Consider the following 19,014-nt stretch of genomic DNA (forward strand, 5'->3'; position numbering starts at 1 on the left):
TCACCACTCATGGCTCAGGAGCCATATTGAATCCCTTCGTTAACTCTATTGATGCATTTTATAGAAGAGCTGAATTATTTATTATTTGCGACGTCTTCGCTCTGTAATTCTACCTCGTCAATCCAACCCATCTTTTTATTGAGCTTGTCATATTTCAGTCTATCTCTCTCGCTCACAGATGGCTTTAATTTCGCCAAAGCAGTAGTGAAATCTTTCATGGTGACAAGAACTTCTTCCTCTGACGCACCAACCGTCAAGTCTTCGAACTCCTTATCGAGGTCATTCTCCATAACAGAGTGAATTTTCTCTGTTTTGAAGAAATTTCTCTTAAGAGCTAACACTGAAGCCTCTCTTAGTAAAGCAGCTATATCTGCACCTGAGAAATTCTTGCAGCGTTCATTCGATACGATCGCCTCAAGATCAACATCTGAAGCCAATGGGGTGCCGCTTGACGCTGTTAATGTTTTTATGATATCAAGCTTCTCCTGAGCATTTGGTAGCTCAATAAAAAGCGTCTTGTCCAATCTACCAGGCCTCAGCATGGCAGGATCAATCATATCTGGTCTGTTTGTGGCACCGATAACAAATATTCCCCGCCTGTCGTTAAGCCCATCTAACTCTGTCAATAATGTGTTAACGACTCTTGATGAGGATTCTGACAGTGATGTATCTCTCCTGGGAACCAACGCATCTAACTCATCGAAAAAGATGACACACGGCACGGATGCTCGGGCTCTAGTAAATACCTGCCTAATAGCCCTTTCCGATTCTCCAACATACTTGTTCAAAAGCTCCGGCCCTTTGATAGATATGAAGTTGGCTCGCGATTCGTTCGCTACGGCTTTAGCAAGAAGTGTCTTGCCACAACCTGGAGGACCCCATAATAATACTCCTGCTGGGGCACTTATGCCCACTTTTTCGTAAAGTTCTGGCCTCTTGATTGGCTGAACGATGGCCATGTTTAACTCTATTCTGATATTCGATAAAGCGCCCACGTTTGCCCAGGTAACATCTGGTACAGTCGCAAAACCTTCTCTCTTGGCCGTTGGTTGGATTGTCGGTAGAGCTTTGAGAAAGTCCTCATAGTTGATCGATAAGCTCTGTAGCTGTTCGTCGCTCAAGGGCTCGGGGAAATTTTTGATGAATTTCTGTATTGTTGATAACGGTACGGGGTCTATCATGTTAGCAGTGTTTTTCAATGCTTCTTCCTCCGATGTATCGAGACTCTGATCGACATCCATTTGACCATCAGCGCCAGGAGCTACATCTGCGTACTGTCGAAAAATACGCTTGATAGCGCATGTCCCTGAAGCTGTGATCAAAGCTTTCAAATCAGCTCCGACAAACCCTGGTGTCAGTTTAGCTAGTTTCACAAAATCTATCGTTCCGTCTATTTTCAAATGACTAGACATCTTCTTCAAGATGTGAATTCTCGAGAGCTCGTTCGGCACATTCAAGCAAATCTCTCTATCAAATCTCCCCGCTCTCCTCAGGGCTGAATCTAGGGAGTCAGGTCTATTAGTGGCACCAATGATGATCACTGGCTTCCCGTTAGTCTTTTCCATAGAGAGCTCGTCCATAGAGGTAAGAAATTGAGCCACAATTCTCCGTTCCATTTCCCTCTGAGCTCCACCATCACGCTTGGGAGTGATGGCATCAATCTCATCGAAAAAGACCAGGCATGGAGCGAGCGACTTTGCCTCCTCAAACAGCTCTCTTAACTTCTTTTCACTCTCGCCAGACATACCGCTAACAATTGAAGGTGCCGACACCGGAATGAAGGGGACCTGTAATTGCCCAGCAAGAGCATTAGCTATTGAAGTTTTCCCACAACCAGGCGGCCCATGCAGAAGAACACCACGCGGCGGTTCCACACCCGTAGACTCGAATATCTCGGGGTGCAAAATGGGCAACCCTACCAGTTCCATAAGCTGTGCAATAACATCATCGACGCCTCCCAGAGACTCCAAGTTGGTCATTGGCGGAGTTCTATTTTCCTTAACCTTCTGACGCTTCGCTTTCACCGAAACAGTATCTCTAGCTCTCTTCTTGGGCTGCGAAGACGTTTCATCTGCCTCTAGATTCTCAGCGGACGTGGCTTTCTTGAGTGCTTTATCTTCCTTGGCTGACCACTGGTTGGTTATGCTCTTGTTGAATTCGTTATTGTCCTCTATAGGCACCAAGTTGTCAGGTTTCGCCGCCGATTCCACCGTATCGTCCTTATAACTAGAATAGCTATCAAACTCTGCCGCTTCCACCTCCATGACCTTTTTCAAGACTCTCTCTATCGATTTCTGCAAGATTACTTTCTTAACTCTCAGCATCGATACGTCCTTTGACTGGCAAAAGGTAAATATCTCTGGCACAACAAGATCTTTAGCGAAAAAGATATTATCCAGCTCCTCGTTGGAAATCTCCCCATCGTCTGCTTGCTGCCTTTTCTTGTCAAGCGATTTCTCCTCCAGCAATCGGTAAATAAGACCTTCTATTTTCCCTTCAAGGGGACCCCATTGCGAAAGTTTCCGAGACGCTGCCTTAGCCATTCTTAGAGCGCTCAATGACCTGAACTGTGGGCATTATCAGTAAGAGTTTGAGTGATGAGATGAGATGAGATGAGATGACGTTACCAGCTGATATTTTTTCAGCAGATCGCTAATGACGAATGCTATTAATTAGATATATATATGCTATTAAGAAGATTAAGCTGAACATTAAGCGGATGGATCTTGATTAGTAGAATCGGTATGGAAGTCGCCGGAAGAGTTCTCGATGGCATCAGTCGGGGCTCTTTTCTCGTCTTCCTGGGAACCGGTCTGGGCGCTCTTCTTGTACTCGAGAAACCACTTGTCGCGCAGTAAGATAACGATGATGGCGAGCGGCGTGCACATCAGCCCTATGACGAAGCCGAATATGAGTTTCATGATCTGCGGGGCCCAGCCGTGGAATTTGTACTCATGGCTTCCGACCCTGGTGCCAACTCCAGCCATAACACCCATTGTCACTGGCCACACCCAGAACCAGATCATCGCAGCGGCGATCATCGAAATTACAAACTTGTGCAACAGCCATGAAAACAGATTAAAGCATCTGGATCTGCTCGGATATCGTATGAATTGCTTCCGCACGTAGCTTCTGAGCGAAAGCTCATCTTTGGCAATGCCATGTTTGACCTCGAACAGTCTCCAGAAAAGCCCATGACTGGCCTCGTCAGGCAGCTCTATTTCAAACGGCAGAAGCGGCGTCTTGCTCTGGAAGCAGTCCCACCCGACGATCAGCTCTTCGCAAACCCACGTCACGCCGACCTGAATGAACACTGTCAGAGCGCAATCACCAGACAGCGTGTTCGGGAATCCCCAGAGATAGACCGGTTTCGAACTATGGTAGTACATCCCATAAGCGATTGCGAACTCTATGCCGCCAGATATGATCCCGCTGACAACTCCGTGAGCGAGAAATATGTAGCAAAAGTTGAACAGCAGCGACGAACGCCCCAGTAGCCCTGATCCCTCGCTTTTCACCATCTTGAAGGGTCCTGCTCATCGGATCCCAGCGATCCAAAAAGTGTCAATGAAAGCTGTAGACTCTAGAGAGGAAAATTATATACTGCCGACCTATGGATCAACCGCAACGCGTCTTGACCAAATAGGAAAGGTTATTAGCTTGTTTGCTTCGAAATGTATCGCTCATCTCATCGCTGAGTAATTTTCCAATAAAGGCGCACTAAACGACACCAGCCGAAAAAGGCCTTATAAGAGGCGAATCCATCAAAGAAACCAAGGACGGCAGAGGCTCCCAAGTCTTGTTGCTGCGTTTTGGACGAGGAAGCAAGCACCGGCCGCAGGCTGTAAAACACAACAGGCATCTTGCAGGTCGGGCTGACTGGCAGTCCTAGATGACGACCTGCGGATATCTTGAAATGCGTACCCTTGGAGAAGCGGTCACGGCTGATTCGCCAACATCTGTGTATTCGTCCTCGAGGAGCAGGCAGACTAGGTAGTCTCTCATCAAGTTGACTGTGGCCAGTGTTTCTTCGTACTCCTCCGCATTGAGCTCTCGGGTTATGTCTAGCGAGGTTAGGGCGTCGGAGAGGCCTTGGTCGTCGCTTGTATCGCGTTTTCCCGAGCTTCTTTGCGCGGAGCTGTAGTACTGGGCTGGGGTGTTGAAGTGTGGTGCCCGCTCGAACGTCTTGTGTCTTGGCATCAGCAGAGGAGCCGACGACAGCGATGGCAGCACTGAACTTCTGTCGTGTGCGAACTGCGGCTCTATGGGTGGCAGTGGCCGCATCTCCGGGTATTGTCCCAGCGAGCCGGCCAGAAGCCCGGCACCGGTGCCAGTTGATCTGCTTGCGCTAGCTGCAGCTAAGGCTGGCTCGCCGTTTATCAAAGGTTTCTGTATTTCCTGATAGGCAGCAGGCGCGGGCCGAACGCTCTGCATGTTCCTTGACAGGGCAGAGAAGAAGTGAGCAGCATTTGCGGTCGCCAGGGGCGCGCTTCTGGGCAGATCGTCGTCCGCAGCAATCGGCTGCAGCACCGCATTCAGCCTTGCACCCAGTTTCTCCGAGTATATCGGCTCATAGGAAGGCAATTCGTTGGTCACCAGCTGCTGCAGTGAAATGGGCAGTTGGCCCGACGGAGACGACGAACAGTTCAACGGAGAACTCGCGCTGTCGCTCTTTGCAGGGTCCCTCCTGTCAGTTTCTTTCTTGGTCACGCGTTTGGCACCGATCTTGGGCCCTCTCTTCTTCTTAAAGATGATATGCGATTCTATGTGCGTTTTCAAGTGTTTCTTGAGATCCTGCGGTCTCTTGAAGTTCTTGTCGCATGTGGTACATTTGAAAGGTTTCAATGCAATGTGGACCCTCAAGTGCGACGTTATATGGTCCCTCTTCTCCGTCTTGGCCTGGCAATCGCCCCATTTGCAGTTAAGCTGTAGGTTCTTCTGCGACTTCCTTCCCACGTGATCCTTGCACAGGTGATGATATAGAAGCTCTGCCTGGCTGAAGACCTTGCCGCAGCCGTCCCAGCGGCACATTTGATGTTCTTCCTCGGATCCCGACGACAGTTCGCTCTGCGGCGTGCCTGCGTGGCCGCCAGTCGAGCTGTCGTAGCTCGACCTCCTAGTGGCTGTCAGGTAGCAGCCATCATTGTCGACATTTCCATTGCTGTTCATGTGAGAGGAGGCACTCAGCGTTGGTGACGGTAAAGAGTTATCGCTCTTCTTTCTATCGATGGAAGCATCCGAGTGCGGGGCATCCAATTGCCGTTCAGAACAACCATCCGATGACTTTTCGTCCACGTTTGCTTGGCTGTCTTGATTGAGGATGTCTTTGAGTAGCACCATTCTCGTTCCTAGACGATAAATGGCTCGATCTCGAGGTTAATCGTGGTTCTTGTTGGCAAAGTTGCAGCAGGAGATGATCTTATCTTGAGTAACGCCTCAGGGTCCACTGTAGATAGTAAGATCCGTACGATATGACATACCACTGTCACAGTTGCGACCTCTGACACCTCGACGACAGTAATTCGAGATTGATGGTATTGAAGCTCATGGTCTCGGGATTTGAATCTGGGTATGTATTATCTGGGATAAGGAGTGAATCTATAAACTGACCGTGGATTTTAGTGTATTAGTTTTCTTGGTTATAGTACATGTATCGTTAGAGTGAGTGATGTTCCTTACTCGTTTATTACTCTGAGAACCTTTCTGGAGTAATCGATGTCATCCGCAAGGGAGACTTTCGAGTTACTGTGGCAGATCTCGGACAGCACCTGGTTTGGATCCAGCCTTTGGTCCATTATCACAGGCTGTGCAGTTGTAAAATCTAGGGAGTCGTCGTCGAAGGACGGTCTCTTGGACCTCAAGGTTGGCTCGAAAATTCCCTTCTCGTCCGCGTAGACAAAGCCTTGCGAGCCAGAGGACGAGCGGTTACCGCCGTAGTTGACCGAGTCGGCACCGCTGGACTGATCGTGACGTCTTGGTGAGAGTACAGCCTCGTTGTATTGTTCCTCGAAGTCTCTCTTTTGTTTTCTGGGCCTGATCAAGAAGAACCAGAGAAGTAGGAGGATGATTGCTAGAACGACTACTCCGACAGCAACGAATGTGCCAGCCACTTTGCCGGGAGAATGCCAATAGTCGTTGCTATCGGAGTTGTTTGATTTGTTGACGTTTGAAGGAGCAAGTGCGACGACTGTAGCTGAGGAGGACGACGTAGTGACAACCATGGTCATAGTGGTCACAAGCTGCGAGACATGTGTCAATTGCGTGGTGAAGTTGCCTGAGCTGCCGTCGAGGGTTGTCTGCGTTTGCGTCAACGTCAGCACCGAGTAGACCACGGAGGTGAACCCAATGACGGAGGTGGAGTACTGCGTTTGCACGGGGGACGTAGGTCTGGGCGAAGAGGAAGTCGCCGGAGTAGAGGAGGAACTGGAGGCGACAATTAGGGTACTGGAGGATGAGCTGGAAGCGCTTGTACTGCTGGAGCTCGAGCTACTTGAGGTGCTGGAGCTCGACGTGCTGGAGGTACTGGATGAAGAGGTGCTAGATGTGCTAGAGGTGCTTGTGGAGGACATTGTTGTGGTCGATGAACTACTCGCGCTGGTGCTTGTGGAGGACGTTGTTGTGGTCGATGAACTACTCGCGCTGGTGCTTGTGGAGGACGTTGTTGTCGTCGATGAACTCGCGCTGGTGCTGCTGGAGCTCGATGTACTCGAACTCCCCGAGCTGCTCAAACTGCTCATCGTGCTCACACTGCTTGTCTCACTGCTCGAGCTCGTTGAACCCGAGCTGAAACTCGCAGTCGAACTCGCACTGCTCGATACACTCGTCACAAAACTCGGCGGCGAACCTTGTCCCAAATACAGATACTGGAACAATCCCGCATCCTTGTTCCCACATCTCTCCGCCGGATACCCGATACACGGATCACTGCAATCGCTCAACGACACAACACTGCCCGGCGCAGACTCAGAACACCAGCAATTCGCTCCCTGTATGATAGCATACTGAGACCCAGCACAATGGTCTGAACACCATCCATTGCTCTGATACAGCCATGAAGAACCATCCCCTGAGCCCGTATTCTGACTCGAACAGTACTTTTCCCCGACTGCCTGAACAACCGGCATCAACCAAACCCACGTAACCAACACCATATGTGTGACTAATCACTCTGGCTGTACACCTTTCAATGCTTCAGTAGAATATACTAGATGGATACTGATCTACCTATCATTACTTGACTATACTAAAACCCACCTTAATAGTAAGGTTGTTGGAACGTTACTATGCACATCGTAGAGAACAACAAAGAGGCAAGCTCCAGACAGAGAAACTCTGCAGGAAAACTCCGTGCGCTCGAAGGGCAGATTACCCGATTGGGAGGTGCCAGTTCCGTCGTCTTGCACGGAGTGTTATCATGTTGTACGTGTTGTCAGGTAGGGACTTCATCGATATTGGTATGGTTCAACTCAGCAGAGCTCGAGGTTTCGACGCAGATATGCAAAGCGCTGTGTAGTATCTATCATGGGCGATGTTGTTTGATATCTGGTCTGAGGTGGACTTTTCTTTCACAGCGCGCTCCGCGCGCTGTGGAAAACCGGCTTTATTACCCTCAGCGCGCACTCAAGAACAGCATTAGCAGTGATATCAAGTATAGAGGAACTGCGAAGGTTGTAGATGTACAGTGCAGGTGTTGGTTCGTCAAGATGGTCGAGAAGAAGAGCTCGATGAGTAGCCCGCATCACCATCTTAAGCATCTGAAGCACCAGCAGCAAGGCAGAGAGCTGGTCGAGACGATAATCGAGCTTGTGGAGCAGAATGACCATGATTCGCTGGCTTTCATCGCTAGGAATTGCGGCATACCGCCGCAATTGAGACATGTGGTTTGGCCCATTCTGCTCAAGTACCATCCGATGTGTATCTCGCCAAACATCATGTCGAATGTGATTACGTGGGACCCGCATTGCAATTCGTATTCTGTGGTCGAAAGCCAGGTGGAGCCGTCGCAGGAGGACCTAGAGGGGCTGATTCTGCATGATCTGCGCAAGTATTTCCACTCGAGAAGCAACGGAACCGTGACCGGGTACACGACCAGCTCGTCGGACGTCTCGACTGTGAGTTCGATGGACATCAGTATGCTCACTGCGGAGGACGAATCGGTTGTGTTGAACGCGCTGAAACGAGCGATCCTGCGGTTTCTGAGCAGGTGGTCCAAGATCTTCAAGTATGAGAGTGGGCTCGCGTGGATTGCTACTGGGTTGGCTGAGTGGGTGCCTGTGCAGGAGCTCAGCTTGGGGCTTGAGGGCCCCGTCGTCTTGAGCGGTAAGAAGCATTCGCATTCGCATGCATCTTCTTTTGCTCATTCGCATAACAGCGGCGCCGCTTCGCTGTCCGTCACTCCCACTACTGGCGTTTCACAGAGCGCGAACGTCTGTCTGTGTTATCTCTACAAAGAATACCCGCTGCCAGCGCAGCTGCGGTCAAAACTGCCAAGTGAACCAGTTTCCTCCTTTGACCATACCTTCGAGAGACTCGTGCTTGTCATTCTTCACTGTCCCGACACTATACTGGCCCAGAAACAAACTGCATCTCATTTAAACACAAAGGAGCCTCATCCAATAAATTACTTTCCTGTGATATCCGGCGGGGACATTTCGTACCAAACACAGGTGTTCTTCAAAGTTTTCTCTACGATTCTGCCTGAACTCTACCAGCCGTTCACTGAAGAAAGCGTTCTCCAAACTAGCAACAGACGGGTCAGTTGGCTCTACTGGTGGATCAAATGCTCAGGTGCGCGCGCATTGCAAAAACAGGATAGGGCACGTCTATGGGATATCCTCCTTGGTTGGAGACCGGAGCCTCGCATGAGCTCGATTAACTTCTTCCTCAACTACAATACAAAGAAATTCGATCACCTATACAAGGAGCCCTCGAAAAAGCATGTGAATTTCCTGAAATCATTAGCCAAGAACGACCCATTTTGGTTCCCGGATCTAGATCTGATACCGATTGGCACGCAAAAGTACCGGTTCGATTACGAAATCCTCAAGGAAATTCTCCGAAGAAATCGTTACGGTCAGAATGCGGAGGACCAAACAAGCATTGATGAACCACATGACGACAAGATACCGTATTCTTTGATTGACCCGCATATTCAACTGCTCTTTGTCTACGTTGCAATACTGCAGTACAACGAATTCAAGCTTCTAGAGTTCGAAGAGACGGAAATTTCCGAGTTTTTAACGAATGTCCCCATGCTTTCTAAAGCAGACGATTACTGTTACCGGAAATTGTATGATACCACAAACATATCGGAATCGAGCCATAGTAGTAGCCAGGAAGATCTTCACAAGAGGCCCGGGTCCTCAAACATGTTGATAGAGGTGGGGAATGACGCCAAAGCTTCACACTCATTCGACGATTTACTAAGCATGGCAGGCGATATATGGAGAAAGTGGCTATGGGCAGAGCTCGAAGAGAGCTCAGTTGATGAATGATTCCAGCTCTATGTGCTTGTCATCAAACATTCGTGGAAAGCGACGGGACTACCGATATATCAAATTTCAATCAGAATAAGAATTACACTATGGATGAGCAGATGTTTGATAAACAGCATAGAGCATTTTGGCTTGATGTTTTGTGCAATCAGTGGCAAGCCACCTAGGTTCCCTGTACTATCCCCGCGTTCCAAATGCATATTTGAAAAAGAGTTAATCGAACAATACGTGTCAGATGAAGGTAAGGATCCCGTAACGAACTCGCCTTTGACGGTTGATGAGCTGATAGAGATATCGCAAAGCCCTGAGCAGAGTTCGTTTGCTGACAGTCTCAATTCTTCTACGTTGAACACCAATTACAGCATACCAAATTTACTGTCTTCACTTCAAAATGAATGGGACGCTATCATGCTGGAGAACTTTAAGCTTCGCAAACAATTAGACGAAAGTACAAAAAAGCTTTCGGTGGCGTTCTACGAACGAGATGCCGCCAAAATAGTTGCAGCCAAAGCTTTGAAAGCCAGGGATGACATAATGCGCGAGATGAACCACCTGGTATCGCAGATAGGAGATGCGGAAGTTCCCGAATCGCTTGAACATCAAGGGGCCCCAGTATCTCTTTCTCTGGTTTCAAGCGCATTGCTGGAACGTTTATCTCAAGAATCGATGAGCTACTTGAAGAAAACGAAAAAGGTTGCAAGCGATTTCAGCGTACCAGCTTTGGCTCCCTTCAAGCTCGAAGGCAAATGGGACGTGGACAAATCACTAAAGTTGCATAGGACAACGTCGCTATGCCTTGAGTTTCAACAGAGCGTGGTATTCCAGCTTCAAGATGTGTCCCAAGTATGCTACATGAAGGGTCCCCTTTCTCACCGTGTCGTCGGGGCACCTTTTAGTGATAAAGTGAAATACCTGGCAGCTGCGTCCCATGACCGACTTCTGATATGCACCGCTGACGGTAGGATGGGTGTCAGTAGCATTTCGGGCGACCAGATGGAAGTCGCCAATACGAAAATTGGTAATATTATTTTTATGGAAAACCATGAAGAGATCCTAAACGATCATTTCCTCTGGGCAGATGACTCAGGTGCCGTCGGATTCACTACAATGGACTGTAAAGAAACCATCTTGCTCATCGCAGGGCAGCAGGAAAAGCAGTTCTTCCAGGCTGCATACCATAAAGATGGTTTACTTCTCGCCCTGGTAAATACGCGCGAAATCAAGATATTTGATCTGACTAAACCGGAAGAGCACTCAACAGACTTCCAGATAGGCAAGGAAATTAAAGCAGACGGCGAGATAAAAGAAGTAAGGTTCAGCAGTAATGGTTACTGGATGATCGTTCACTGTGGTAATACCTTGATGGCATTTGATCTCAGAAAATCACCCGGTACATTAGCCTTGAACCCATTCGAACTGGGTTCTGGCTCGACGAAGGTTCTATGGGATCTCGACGTATCTGCCAGACACCTGGCACTCCTAAAAGAAGGAAACGATAGCCATCAACACGCGCTGGAATTTTTCTCCTACCAAAAATCCAAGAAATCATGGGAGCCTGCCGACCTGGAGGTCTTCCATCTAGAGTCTCCGAACCTCCCTCACGAAGAACTCAACAACTTCTTAATGCTATATACGAAGGAAGGCCCTGCAGCCATCCTACAGGCTCGGGAGCAGGTGCTCTTCTATGTTACCAAGTAATCAGTTATATCAATCCTAGAACTATTTCAAGTCGTAGACCTGGTGCCAAGGAAAAAAAGGCTGCGCGACCGACGCCCAGCGAAGAAGATTTTACTAGACGTGCGGTATACGAAAATCAGTCAAGTTTGCTTCAATTGGGTCTGATTGGCTGCCCCACACTGACTGAAGACTTGCCAAATGCCATTGCTAGATTCTGTGAAGAGCTTTGTGCAATCCACGACAGAATTGAAAGTGAGACAAGCGACCGATGAAAGTGAAAACTCGGGCGCCACGGGTACGCTGATGAATGAGATCTCAGTTCTCACCTATAGTCCCAAGACACTGAAGGAAATTGTTCAGGTAATAAGGAAAAGGTTGACCGGTAACGGGAGAAAGACATCACACAAAAACTGCATTCATCTCGTCAAGACTCTAACACTAATAAGCTACTTGATGAACAATGGCTCAAATGAGTTCATAGCATGGGTAAGAAGCAGCATCTTCATCATTGAGTGTCTGCGGAACTTCCAAACCGAGGATCGCGCCGATGAGAAGATCTGCAAGCAGATCAGACTAATATCAAATGATCTTTGCATGCTGATCAGAGACGATACTCTTCTTGAACAGCGCCGCAAGGAAGTGGGTGTCTTCAGATCGAGCATATCGTCGCCAGGAAGGAAATCTACCGACAATAGCCATCTGAAAAAATGGTCTAGCAACGCCTCTGCAAATTCAGAAGGCGCCAAGAGCAATCTCAGCATGTCTCCGATAACTCCGACGACCATCAATGAGTATCAGTATTCTTCTAATACTACGAAATACTATCAACGAGGTATGACAAGTCTCGATTTGAAGAGACGACTCGTGAACAAGAATTCCTCTGAACACAATCCGCTAGGCCCATTACGAGAGGAAGATGATGCTCATACACCCTCGGTCTCCATCACGGCTTCCAATAATCCATTTCGATAAAGCAAGGCTTTGACCACGCTCCTGCCACATTACCTTGGTCTCTTCGCTTGAGGGCATCTCATCTCATCTTATCGCATCAGGTTACCCGCATCTATGCCGGAGATTAAAAAAGGGGTCCGGAAAGCCGGGTGACTGAGGAGATAAGGAGACCGCAGGTATATAAGCAGAGAGGTTTGCCACCTTGGGGGATAATCCTCGAACTTTCTACTATTGTTTGCCATCCTGCTAGCTTCCTCGAGAACCAAGGCTTTCGAAAGAGACAGTGAAATCAGCATGCAAATTTTCGTTAAAACTTTAACTGGTAAGACTATCACGCTAGAAGTGGAGTCTTCTGACACCATCGATAACGTCAAGAGCAAGATCCAGGACAAAGAAGGCATTCCACCAGACCAGCAGAGATTGATTTTTGCTGGTAAACAACTAGAGGATGGTAGAACCCTATCGGACTACAACATCCAAAAGGAGTCTACCTTGCACCTGGTGTTGAGGCTACGTGGTGGTATGCAGATTTTCGTGAAAACATTGACTGGCAAGACTATCACGTTAGAAGTAGAATCTTCTGACACCATCGATAACGTCAAGAGCAAGATCCAGGACAAAGAAGGCATTCCACCAGACCAGCAGAGATTGATTTTTGCTGGTAAACAACTAGAGGATGGTAGAACCCTATCGGACTACAACATCCAAAAAGAGTCTACCTTGCACCTGGTGTTGAGGCTACGTGGTGGTATGCAGATTTTCGTGAAAACATTGACTGGCAAGACTATCACGTTAGAAGTAGAATCTTCTGACACCATCGATAACGTCAAGAGCAAGATCCAGGACAAAGAAGGCATTCCACCAGACCAGCAGAGATTGATTTTTGCTGGTAAACAACTAGAGGATGGTAGAACCCTATCGGACTACAACATCCAAAAGGAGTCTACCTTGCACCTGGTGTTGAGGCTACGTGGTGGTATGCAGATTTTCGTGAAAACATTGACTGGCAAGACTATCACGTTAGAAGTGGAGTCTTCTGACACCATCGATAACGTCAAGAGCAAGATCCAGGACAAAGAAGGCATTCCACCAGACCAGCAGAGATTGATTTTCGCTGGTAAGCAGCTGGAAGACGGTAGAACCCTATCGGACTACAACATCCAAAAGGAGTCTACCTTGCACTTGGTGTTAAGGCTACGTGGTGGGTTTTAGGTTATCCGGTTATTTAGGTAGATGTGTGTATATTTGAAGTAAAATGCATAGACTTTTGCTACCTACCTCACTAACTGTTCAATATATGCCAATCTTCTGTAGCTCGAGCTCAATTCTCGATGTTGGATTAATATCTCCGAGGCTTCTAAGATCAGCATCAATTTGCTGTTTCAGGTCCGGGATTCGTCTTCTCAAGATGTCTCCAAACTTTATAGTTGGTAGCTGGGCGTTCTCTATTGTCTCTTTCGTTCCATTGTATAAAAATAGCTGACTCCAGAAACGCAGCATCAATTGTTTCACGTCAGAGCTGACTATACTTGTAGTCAAATGCTGTGTTAATTCTATGCCAATTTCTGCAGCGGCAACCTGAGTTCTCCAAGTGTAGAGCACAGATTTGTTGTTGAAAGCATCCGTCGTATGCTCTATGATGAAGTTGAGCAGATTAAAAGGATACAAGCCGTCTTCCTCCGATAGCTTGCAAATCTTTGAGCATTTCTTCAGAATTTTGATATGCTGAACTTCATCCTCGATGTTTTGCTTTGACGATCTTCTACTGATTTCTGAGTCGGCTTTAACTCTCTTGCTTGACTGGCCTTCATCAGTATCGGTTTCAGTCCCATTCCCGCTGCTTCTAGCCAGTAGTATGCCGGCAATATCGATAATCTTTTTAATTAATCTCTCATTCGGAAAGTTGAAGATAAAATCACCAGTAGGGAAAAAGGCATTACTAACATACGCCATATTCTTGCGAGATATCTCGGTATAGAATACCTCGTTGAGCCTTTCCCTCAGCTGTACATCTTTCGCTATATGATCTCGAAATTTGCTGGCTAGAGTCTGCAGAGAATCCAAAATTATCTCTTTGCCTTCCCACGATCTTCCAGAAAGTGAATGAACAGTTATATCAAATAACTTCTTGATGTGCTTTTCGCTCATGGAGCGGTCAACCTTGCCACATAATACTGATATCGATTGGCCGCATGTTTTCCGAACAGAAAAGTCATTAGATTCGATGTGATTATTCAGCAGATCAAGAATCTCATCGAGGTATAGCATTACAGAACCTGAGCCCTGTGTCGAAGCCTCCGTCCATATGTTCTCGCAATGTGAGCTAACCTCTTTGTCTGCATCGTTGGATGCGAGGAACAACAATGGCATTATTATACTTGCAACATTCTCGAATTCCGATGGTGCATGCTTGAGGACTGATTCAATGGCTGTCGCAACGATAACTTTGGAATCAGTATCTCCAGCGAAATAGATATTTTCCAGCTGCTTGCTATACTTAACAGCTTTGTCTAAAGTAGTCACTCGAAAAACATGACCGAAGGTGACAGCGAAGGCAGCCTTCACGGAAGGATTTCTACCTTCGAATGAAGTAATGCATGACTTTAGCAGCTTTCCAGCCAACGGTTTCAGAGACAGTGAGTATTTTTTCACTAGTAAGTTGAATACCAGCGATACTGCTACTTTAGACGGCAAGCCAACAGCATTTTTAGCCGCTTTGATAGCGCCAGCTACATGACCATCCATTAAAGTTTCATCTGATTCATTGATAAGTTTCTCTATTGCATTCATCAGGGGAGATTTGCCAACACCACTTCTCCTGAGGTAATCAATTGCTTTCGCGTCAACATTGAAGTTATTAGCGTTTAGGGACAAGTAATTGATAGCTTGTGGCTCAATAGACGAGAAGAGAAGTGTAAGATCATAAACTAGATTTATAGCGAATGGTTTCATCGCGTCTCCGGAATTCTCGATCAATTCTAATAAAGTCTTCATTGCAAAGTGCTGCACCTCTTCAGCGTCATTGTTTAGCCCTTTAGGCCCTAAGAAGAATGGTAAAAGTTGCGAAAGAATACTCTCGGCATCCTCAGATTTAATACCGTCTTTGACATTGATGGATCGCGCCAGTATTTTAGAAAGGACAGTCGTCAATTTTGTGCCCGCTTCTCGAACACTCTCTTTGATATCATCCATTGCTCTGAATGCCAAAGTCCAGATCTCCAAAAGGTTTTGTGCAAATTTCTTGTTTGGTTGCATTTGAACCAGCTGCAAAAGAGCCAGCGCACTGGCTTCACGAACCCTCCATTCTTTATTGGCCATTCCTGATAGCGCTTCCCGGAGTATATTATCGAAGTAGTGTGAAGTAACCGTCGCAGAGTCACTAACCAAAGAGTTCCAGATGTCGTTCATCGATCGTGCGACCGCCGTGTAGGGATCGAATCTATATATATAGAGTTTTGGAATGAGTCTCAGGGCAAAGTTCCTGTCCTGCAAAAGAAGGTTCTGTAAAGATGATTTGGACATGATTGCACCGAGACCAAACGAAACACCTTTCTTTGATGACCACAATGACGAGCTTTTGGAAAGGGACATAAATTTGTAAACCAAAGAAGGGTCACCGACGTCCGAGGCTAAATTGAGGATGTCCTTATACGTTCTAACGGATCCACCGTCGGTGTTCAAAGCCCCTTCTTCGAATAACTCCGTCTCTCCTGATACAGATCCAGCCGCCATGTTCATAGCTTCTTTATTGTCCGTGAAGGATTTTAACAAGCCTTTCACCATCTCTTCTTTGAGGTCTCCATCACCCATTTCGTAAACCAGACCAAGACCTCTAGCCGCCGACTCCTGGATGAACTCATCACGGTCAGCAAGAAATTTCATAAACTTAGAATGAATATCAGCCGATCTTTCCTTTAGCGTTTGTTCGCTGCTCAGATATTGAACCAACGATAATAGCCATATGCAAGAAGCCCTTCTTAGACTGGGTTTTGTTGAACCGCAGTCCCTCAAGACTCTATCAAGAACCATTGGGACCCTTTTGCTGCAGTAAATTACTTCTAACCACGACAGTGGAACAAAAGATAAGTCAAGTTGCTGGTGTAAAATCTTACTCCTCCAGCCTCCTGCCATGATAGCCAGAGCCTCTCCCGCTGAAAACAGCAAATCGACTTGTTTTGAGACATGGGTCTCCCAAATTCTGTCCAGTTGTAGCTCAAATGTACGGTCATCCTCGGCATACATGGATAGGTATCCCCACAACTCGATAGTCTCAGCATTTTTCATCAGATTAGGTTCGAGGATGTCAGAAACCTCGGATAAGAAATCACATCTCGTCTTTAGATCAAGACAGCGCAAAGTGCCATACTTCATCATCTGTGCCAATAAGTTGATTGCTGCAATCTTGTGTCTTGAGTTCTGCAAAAAGGCGGATAAGTTTCCGACCACCGTATTAATGATATTAGAAGGGTAATCGAATCTTTTTGCAAGTGCTATTCTGGGAACGATATAGCACTTAGCGAGAAGGGAGGGAAGTCTTTGATCGACGGCGGAGATTTCCACAGTTTCCAATATTTTTTGCACAATTTCAGATTCTGGCACACTGGCAGCAATAATTCCTAAAGTGTTGGCCGCTATTCGCAAATTCTCGTGGGTATTAGTCTCCGATGACTGCAGATACTTCATAAGTTGGGGAATCAGAAAAAGAAGAGCGCTCAACACATGTCTGCTGCAGAAGCGTATCAAGCCTAGCAATGTTTCGCCAAATACGACATCATTATAGGTGAATAGGCTAACTTGATTATCGAGCTCATTTTTAATTGTAAACTCCGCGCACAACCTACTGAAGAACTTTAAAAGCCAATTATCTTCTATTCTTGACAGAAGATCGAGAACGCTGCTTCTGACATTTTCGTCAATAGCAAGGGCTTTTTCGATCCGTACGGACCAATCCTCATCTTGAACTATCATCGTCTTTCTGTCGTGAATTGCTTGTGAAATCAAACATTGTTTGCTGAAACTAACAGCAACATTCAATGTTCTAAACATGATAGTGGACTGCTTGTCAGATGCATAATCCAGCTCATCCAACATCAGGCAAACAAATTCTTGGAAAGACGGGAGGGGAGATTGCCTTATCTCAGTGGCGAGAAGGTCAGCAGTTGACTTGAATTCTGTCGTGTTGAGGGCCTGATTTTTTCGGAACCAATATGGATTCAGTCCTTTATAAGACTCTTCAATAACATCAAACTTATTACCTCTCCAGGTCCCCCAGACATTTAACATTCGGGCTTTTGTATCATTGAAAGGGAAGGCAGCATTACAGTACTTGATGCAAACGTATTTGCAGGCCATAATGCCCTCTTTTTTTCCTTTATCATCCTCCGCATCTTCTTCTGATTCATCCATCATTATCTTGCGGATCAATAATCTCAGCTTTTCTCTAGTGGTATCGGGAAGCTGATGCAAGCTTGGGGTCAAAGAGACTAGTGCCTCTTGTATACTTGCCCGGAATTCAGGCAGATCGCTCTTCAGCGAATCTAATAGGAATTCAATATAGGACAAGTCAAGCAAAAGATCAAAGTCCCTTTTAAGTATATCACCTAGAGTCTCATATTGTAATCTTCTTCGATCGATAGAGGCCGAGGAAATTGAACTCGACTGGCCCAGTTGCAATCTGGGCCAACCTTCATCATGTAAGTTGTTCCTTAGAAGTGGTGCGATTCCAATATTGTTTTCCTGCTGCCCAGCTAAGCTACGATAATTATGCTTAGCCACATGACGGATGAAAATAAGACATAGTGCTCTGAGCTTGTAGCTCTCAGAATGCATTCCTATGGAGATGATAGCAGCAACGTGATCAGCTTTTGAAGTTGCCAGGACGCTCCTGGTGAGAATGCGCAATATTCTTTCCTGCAGCTCCTGCTTAGCAGGTGGTGAACCCCTTCGTTTATCACCAGCATAGAGGGTTATTATTGACTCGATAAAATCCGCATCTTCGTAAGGAATATATATTCGTTTTAAGCCTTGTTGGGCAGATTCCGATATCTCGCTTGGATCCGCTGATGCAACCAGCAGGAACTTGGTCAGTAACTTATCCTCTGGCACAAACCCACTGTTGACAAACTTGAAGACCGCGCACTTAAACCGCAGCGCTTGTTCCCTGGTGAAGCTTACTCCAGCTTCGTACGTGAGAAAGGAAACATCATCAGAGCTCAGACCCGGGCATGAATAGCCCCTGGGGATAATCCCCGACCGTGCATCTGGTCTTGCCGGTACTAAAAGAAGGAACTGGATAAACTTCTCGAGAAGAAACTTTAGATCCTCCTCATCATCTAGTCTCAGGAACTCGCGAGTTTCGTCTTCTTCCTTCGACCCCTTCAACGGTGGTGTCCAACGCAGAAGCGTCTTACATAGAATGTGAAACATCCTTGCCGCTGCAATTCGAGGCAACTGCGAGATTCCGCTCATGATGAGAGGAACCAGCAAGCGTAACTCCTCAGCGTCCAAACGATCGATTCCCTTGGATGCCAGCAACAAGCTGTACAGTCTCACATTGCTTACATTGCTATCATCCTGCTCTGGAGGCACTGCAGGCCTCTGAGCCTGCTCTATCAATTTTCTTACTGGCACTTTAACTTCCTTGAGCGAGTTTAACCTTGCTAATACGTCTTTCAGGACATTGAAAACCGCTTGCCGAACAGAAGCATGAGGTGACGCCAGTTTTAGCAGCAGTGGAGTCACAAACGTATCAAGGCTCTTCTCAAGTTTTTCAGCACTATCAGCCAGCGCCAACCTCAGCTCCACTTTCTCCACCAGATCTCGCTCTTTCGCCTCCGAAACTTGGCTGCTGCTCATAGTTATTCCAATGCTCTCCTACCAGTCCCAATCCAGC

At 46.9% G+C, this 19,014-nt stretch overlaps 9 protein-coding genes across 9 annotated transcripts; 4 read left to right on the forward strand and 5 right to left on the reverse strand.

The window, feature by feature from the left end:
* Window positions 1-74: 74 nt before the first annotated feature.
* Window positions 75-2,543, reverse strand: RIX7 (putative AAA family ATPase RIX7; the record flags this gene model as incomplete). The annotated part of the gene is made up of 1 exon (XM_037281129.1): window positions 75-2,543. The coding sequence occupies one exon, from the start codon at window positions 2,541-2,543 to the stop codon at window positions 75-77; it is 2,469 nt and encodes an 822-aa protein (XP_037137024.1).
* A 168-nt stretch (window positions 2,544-2,711) lies between these two features.
* Window positions 2,712-3,521, reverse strand: HG536_0A01670 (uncharacterized protein; the record flags this gene model as incomplete). The annotated part of the gene is made up of 1 exon (XM_037281130.1): window positions 2,712-3,521. One exon carries the CDS (start codon window positions 3,519-3,521, stop codon window positions 2,712-2,714), a length of 810 nt encoding a protein of 269 aa, XP_037137025.1.
* Window positions 3,522-3,888: 367 nt separating this feature from the next.
* Window positions 3,889-5,340, reverse strand: RIM101 (alkaline-responsive transcriptional regulator RIM101; the record flags this gene model as incomplete). The annotated part of the gene is made up of 1 exon (XM_037281131.1): window positions 3,889-5,340. The coding sequence occupies one exon, from the start codon at window positions 5,338-5,340 to the stop codon at window positions 3,889-3,891; it is 1,452 nt and encodes a 483-aa protein (XP_037137026.1).
* A 335-nt stretch (window positions 5,341-5,675) lies between these two features.
* On the reverse strand, window positions 5,676-7,151 carry WSC4 (Wsc4p; the record flags this gene model as incomplete). The annotated part of the gene is made up of 1 exon (XM_037281132.1): window positions 5,676-7,151. The coding sequence occupies one exon, from the start codon at window positions 7,149-7,151 to the stop codon at window positions 5,676-5,678; it is 1,476 nt and encodes a 491-aa protein (XP_037137027.1).
* A 132-nt stretch (window positions 7,152-7,283) lies between these two features.
* Window positions 7,284-9,494, forward strand: OCA5 (Oca5p; the record flags this gene model as incomplete). Its single annotated transcript, XM_037281133.1, has 1 exon — window positions 7,284-9,494. One exon carries the CDS (start codon window positions 7,284-7,286, stop codon window positions 9,492-9,494), a length of 2,211 nt encoding a protein of 736 aa, XP_037137028.1.
* Window positions 9,495-9,629: 135 nt separating this feature from the next.
* Window positions 9,630-11,192, forward strand: PRP19 (E3 ubiquitin-protein ligase PRP19; the record flags this gene model as incomplete). Its single annotated transcript, XM_037281134.1, has 1 exon — window positions 9,630-11,192. One exon carries the CDS (start codon window positions 9,630-9,632, stop codon window positions 11,190-11,192), a length of 1,563 nt encoding a protein of 520 aa, XP_037137029.1.
* A 177-nt stretch (window positions 11,193-11,369) lies between these two features.
* Window positions 11,370-12,143, forward strand: ENT4 (Ent4p; the record flags this gene model as incomplete). The annotated part of the gene is made up of 1 exon (XM_037281135.1): window positions 11,370-12,143. The coding sequence occupies one exon, from the start codon at window positions 11,370-11,372 to the stop codon at window positions 12,141-12,143; it is 774 nt and encodes a 257-aa protein (XP_037137030.1).
* A 273-nt stretch (window positions 12,144-12,416) lies between these two features.
* UBI4 (ubiquitin) lies at window positions 12,417-13,334 on the forward strand (the record flags this gene model as incomplete). Its single annotated transcript, XM_037281136.1, has 1 exon — window positions 12,417-13,334. One exon carries the CDS (start codon window positions 12,417-12,419, stop codon window positions 13,332-13,334), a length of 918 nt encoding a protein of 305 aa, XP_037137031.1.
* A 78-nt stretch (window positions 13,335-13,412) lies between these two features.
* Window positions 13,413-18,977, reverse strand: ECM29 (Ecm29p; the record flags this gene model as incomplete). The annotated part of the gene is made up of 1 exon (XM_037281137.1): window positions 13,413-18,977. The coding sequence occupies one exon, from the start codon at window positions 18,975-18,977 to the stop codon at window positions 13,413-13,415; it is 5,565 nt and encodes a 1,854-aa protein (XP_037137032.1).
* Between the last annotated feature and the right edge of the window lie 37 nt (window positions 18,978-19,014).

This window comes from Torulaspora globosa, chromosome 1, assembly GCF_014133895.1.
Source record: "Torulaspora globosa chromosome 1, complete sequence".
Taxonomy (NCBI): domain Eukaryota; kingdom Fungi; phylum Ascomycota; class Saccharomycetes; order Saccharomycetales; family Saccharomycetaceae; genus Torulaspora; species Torulaspora globosa.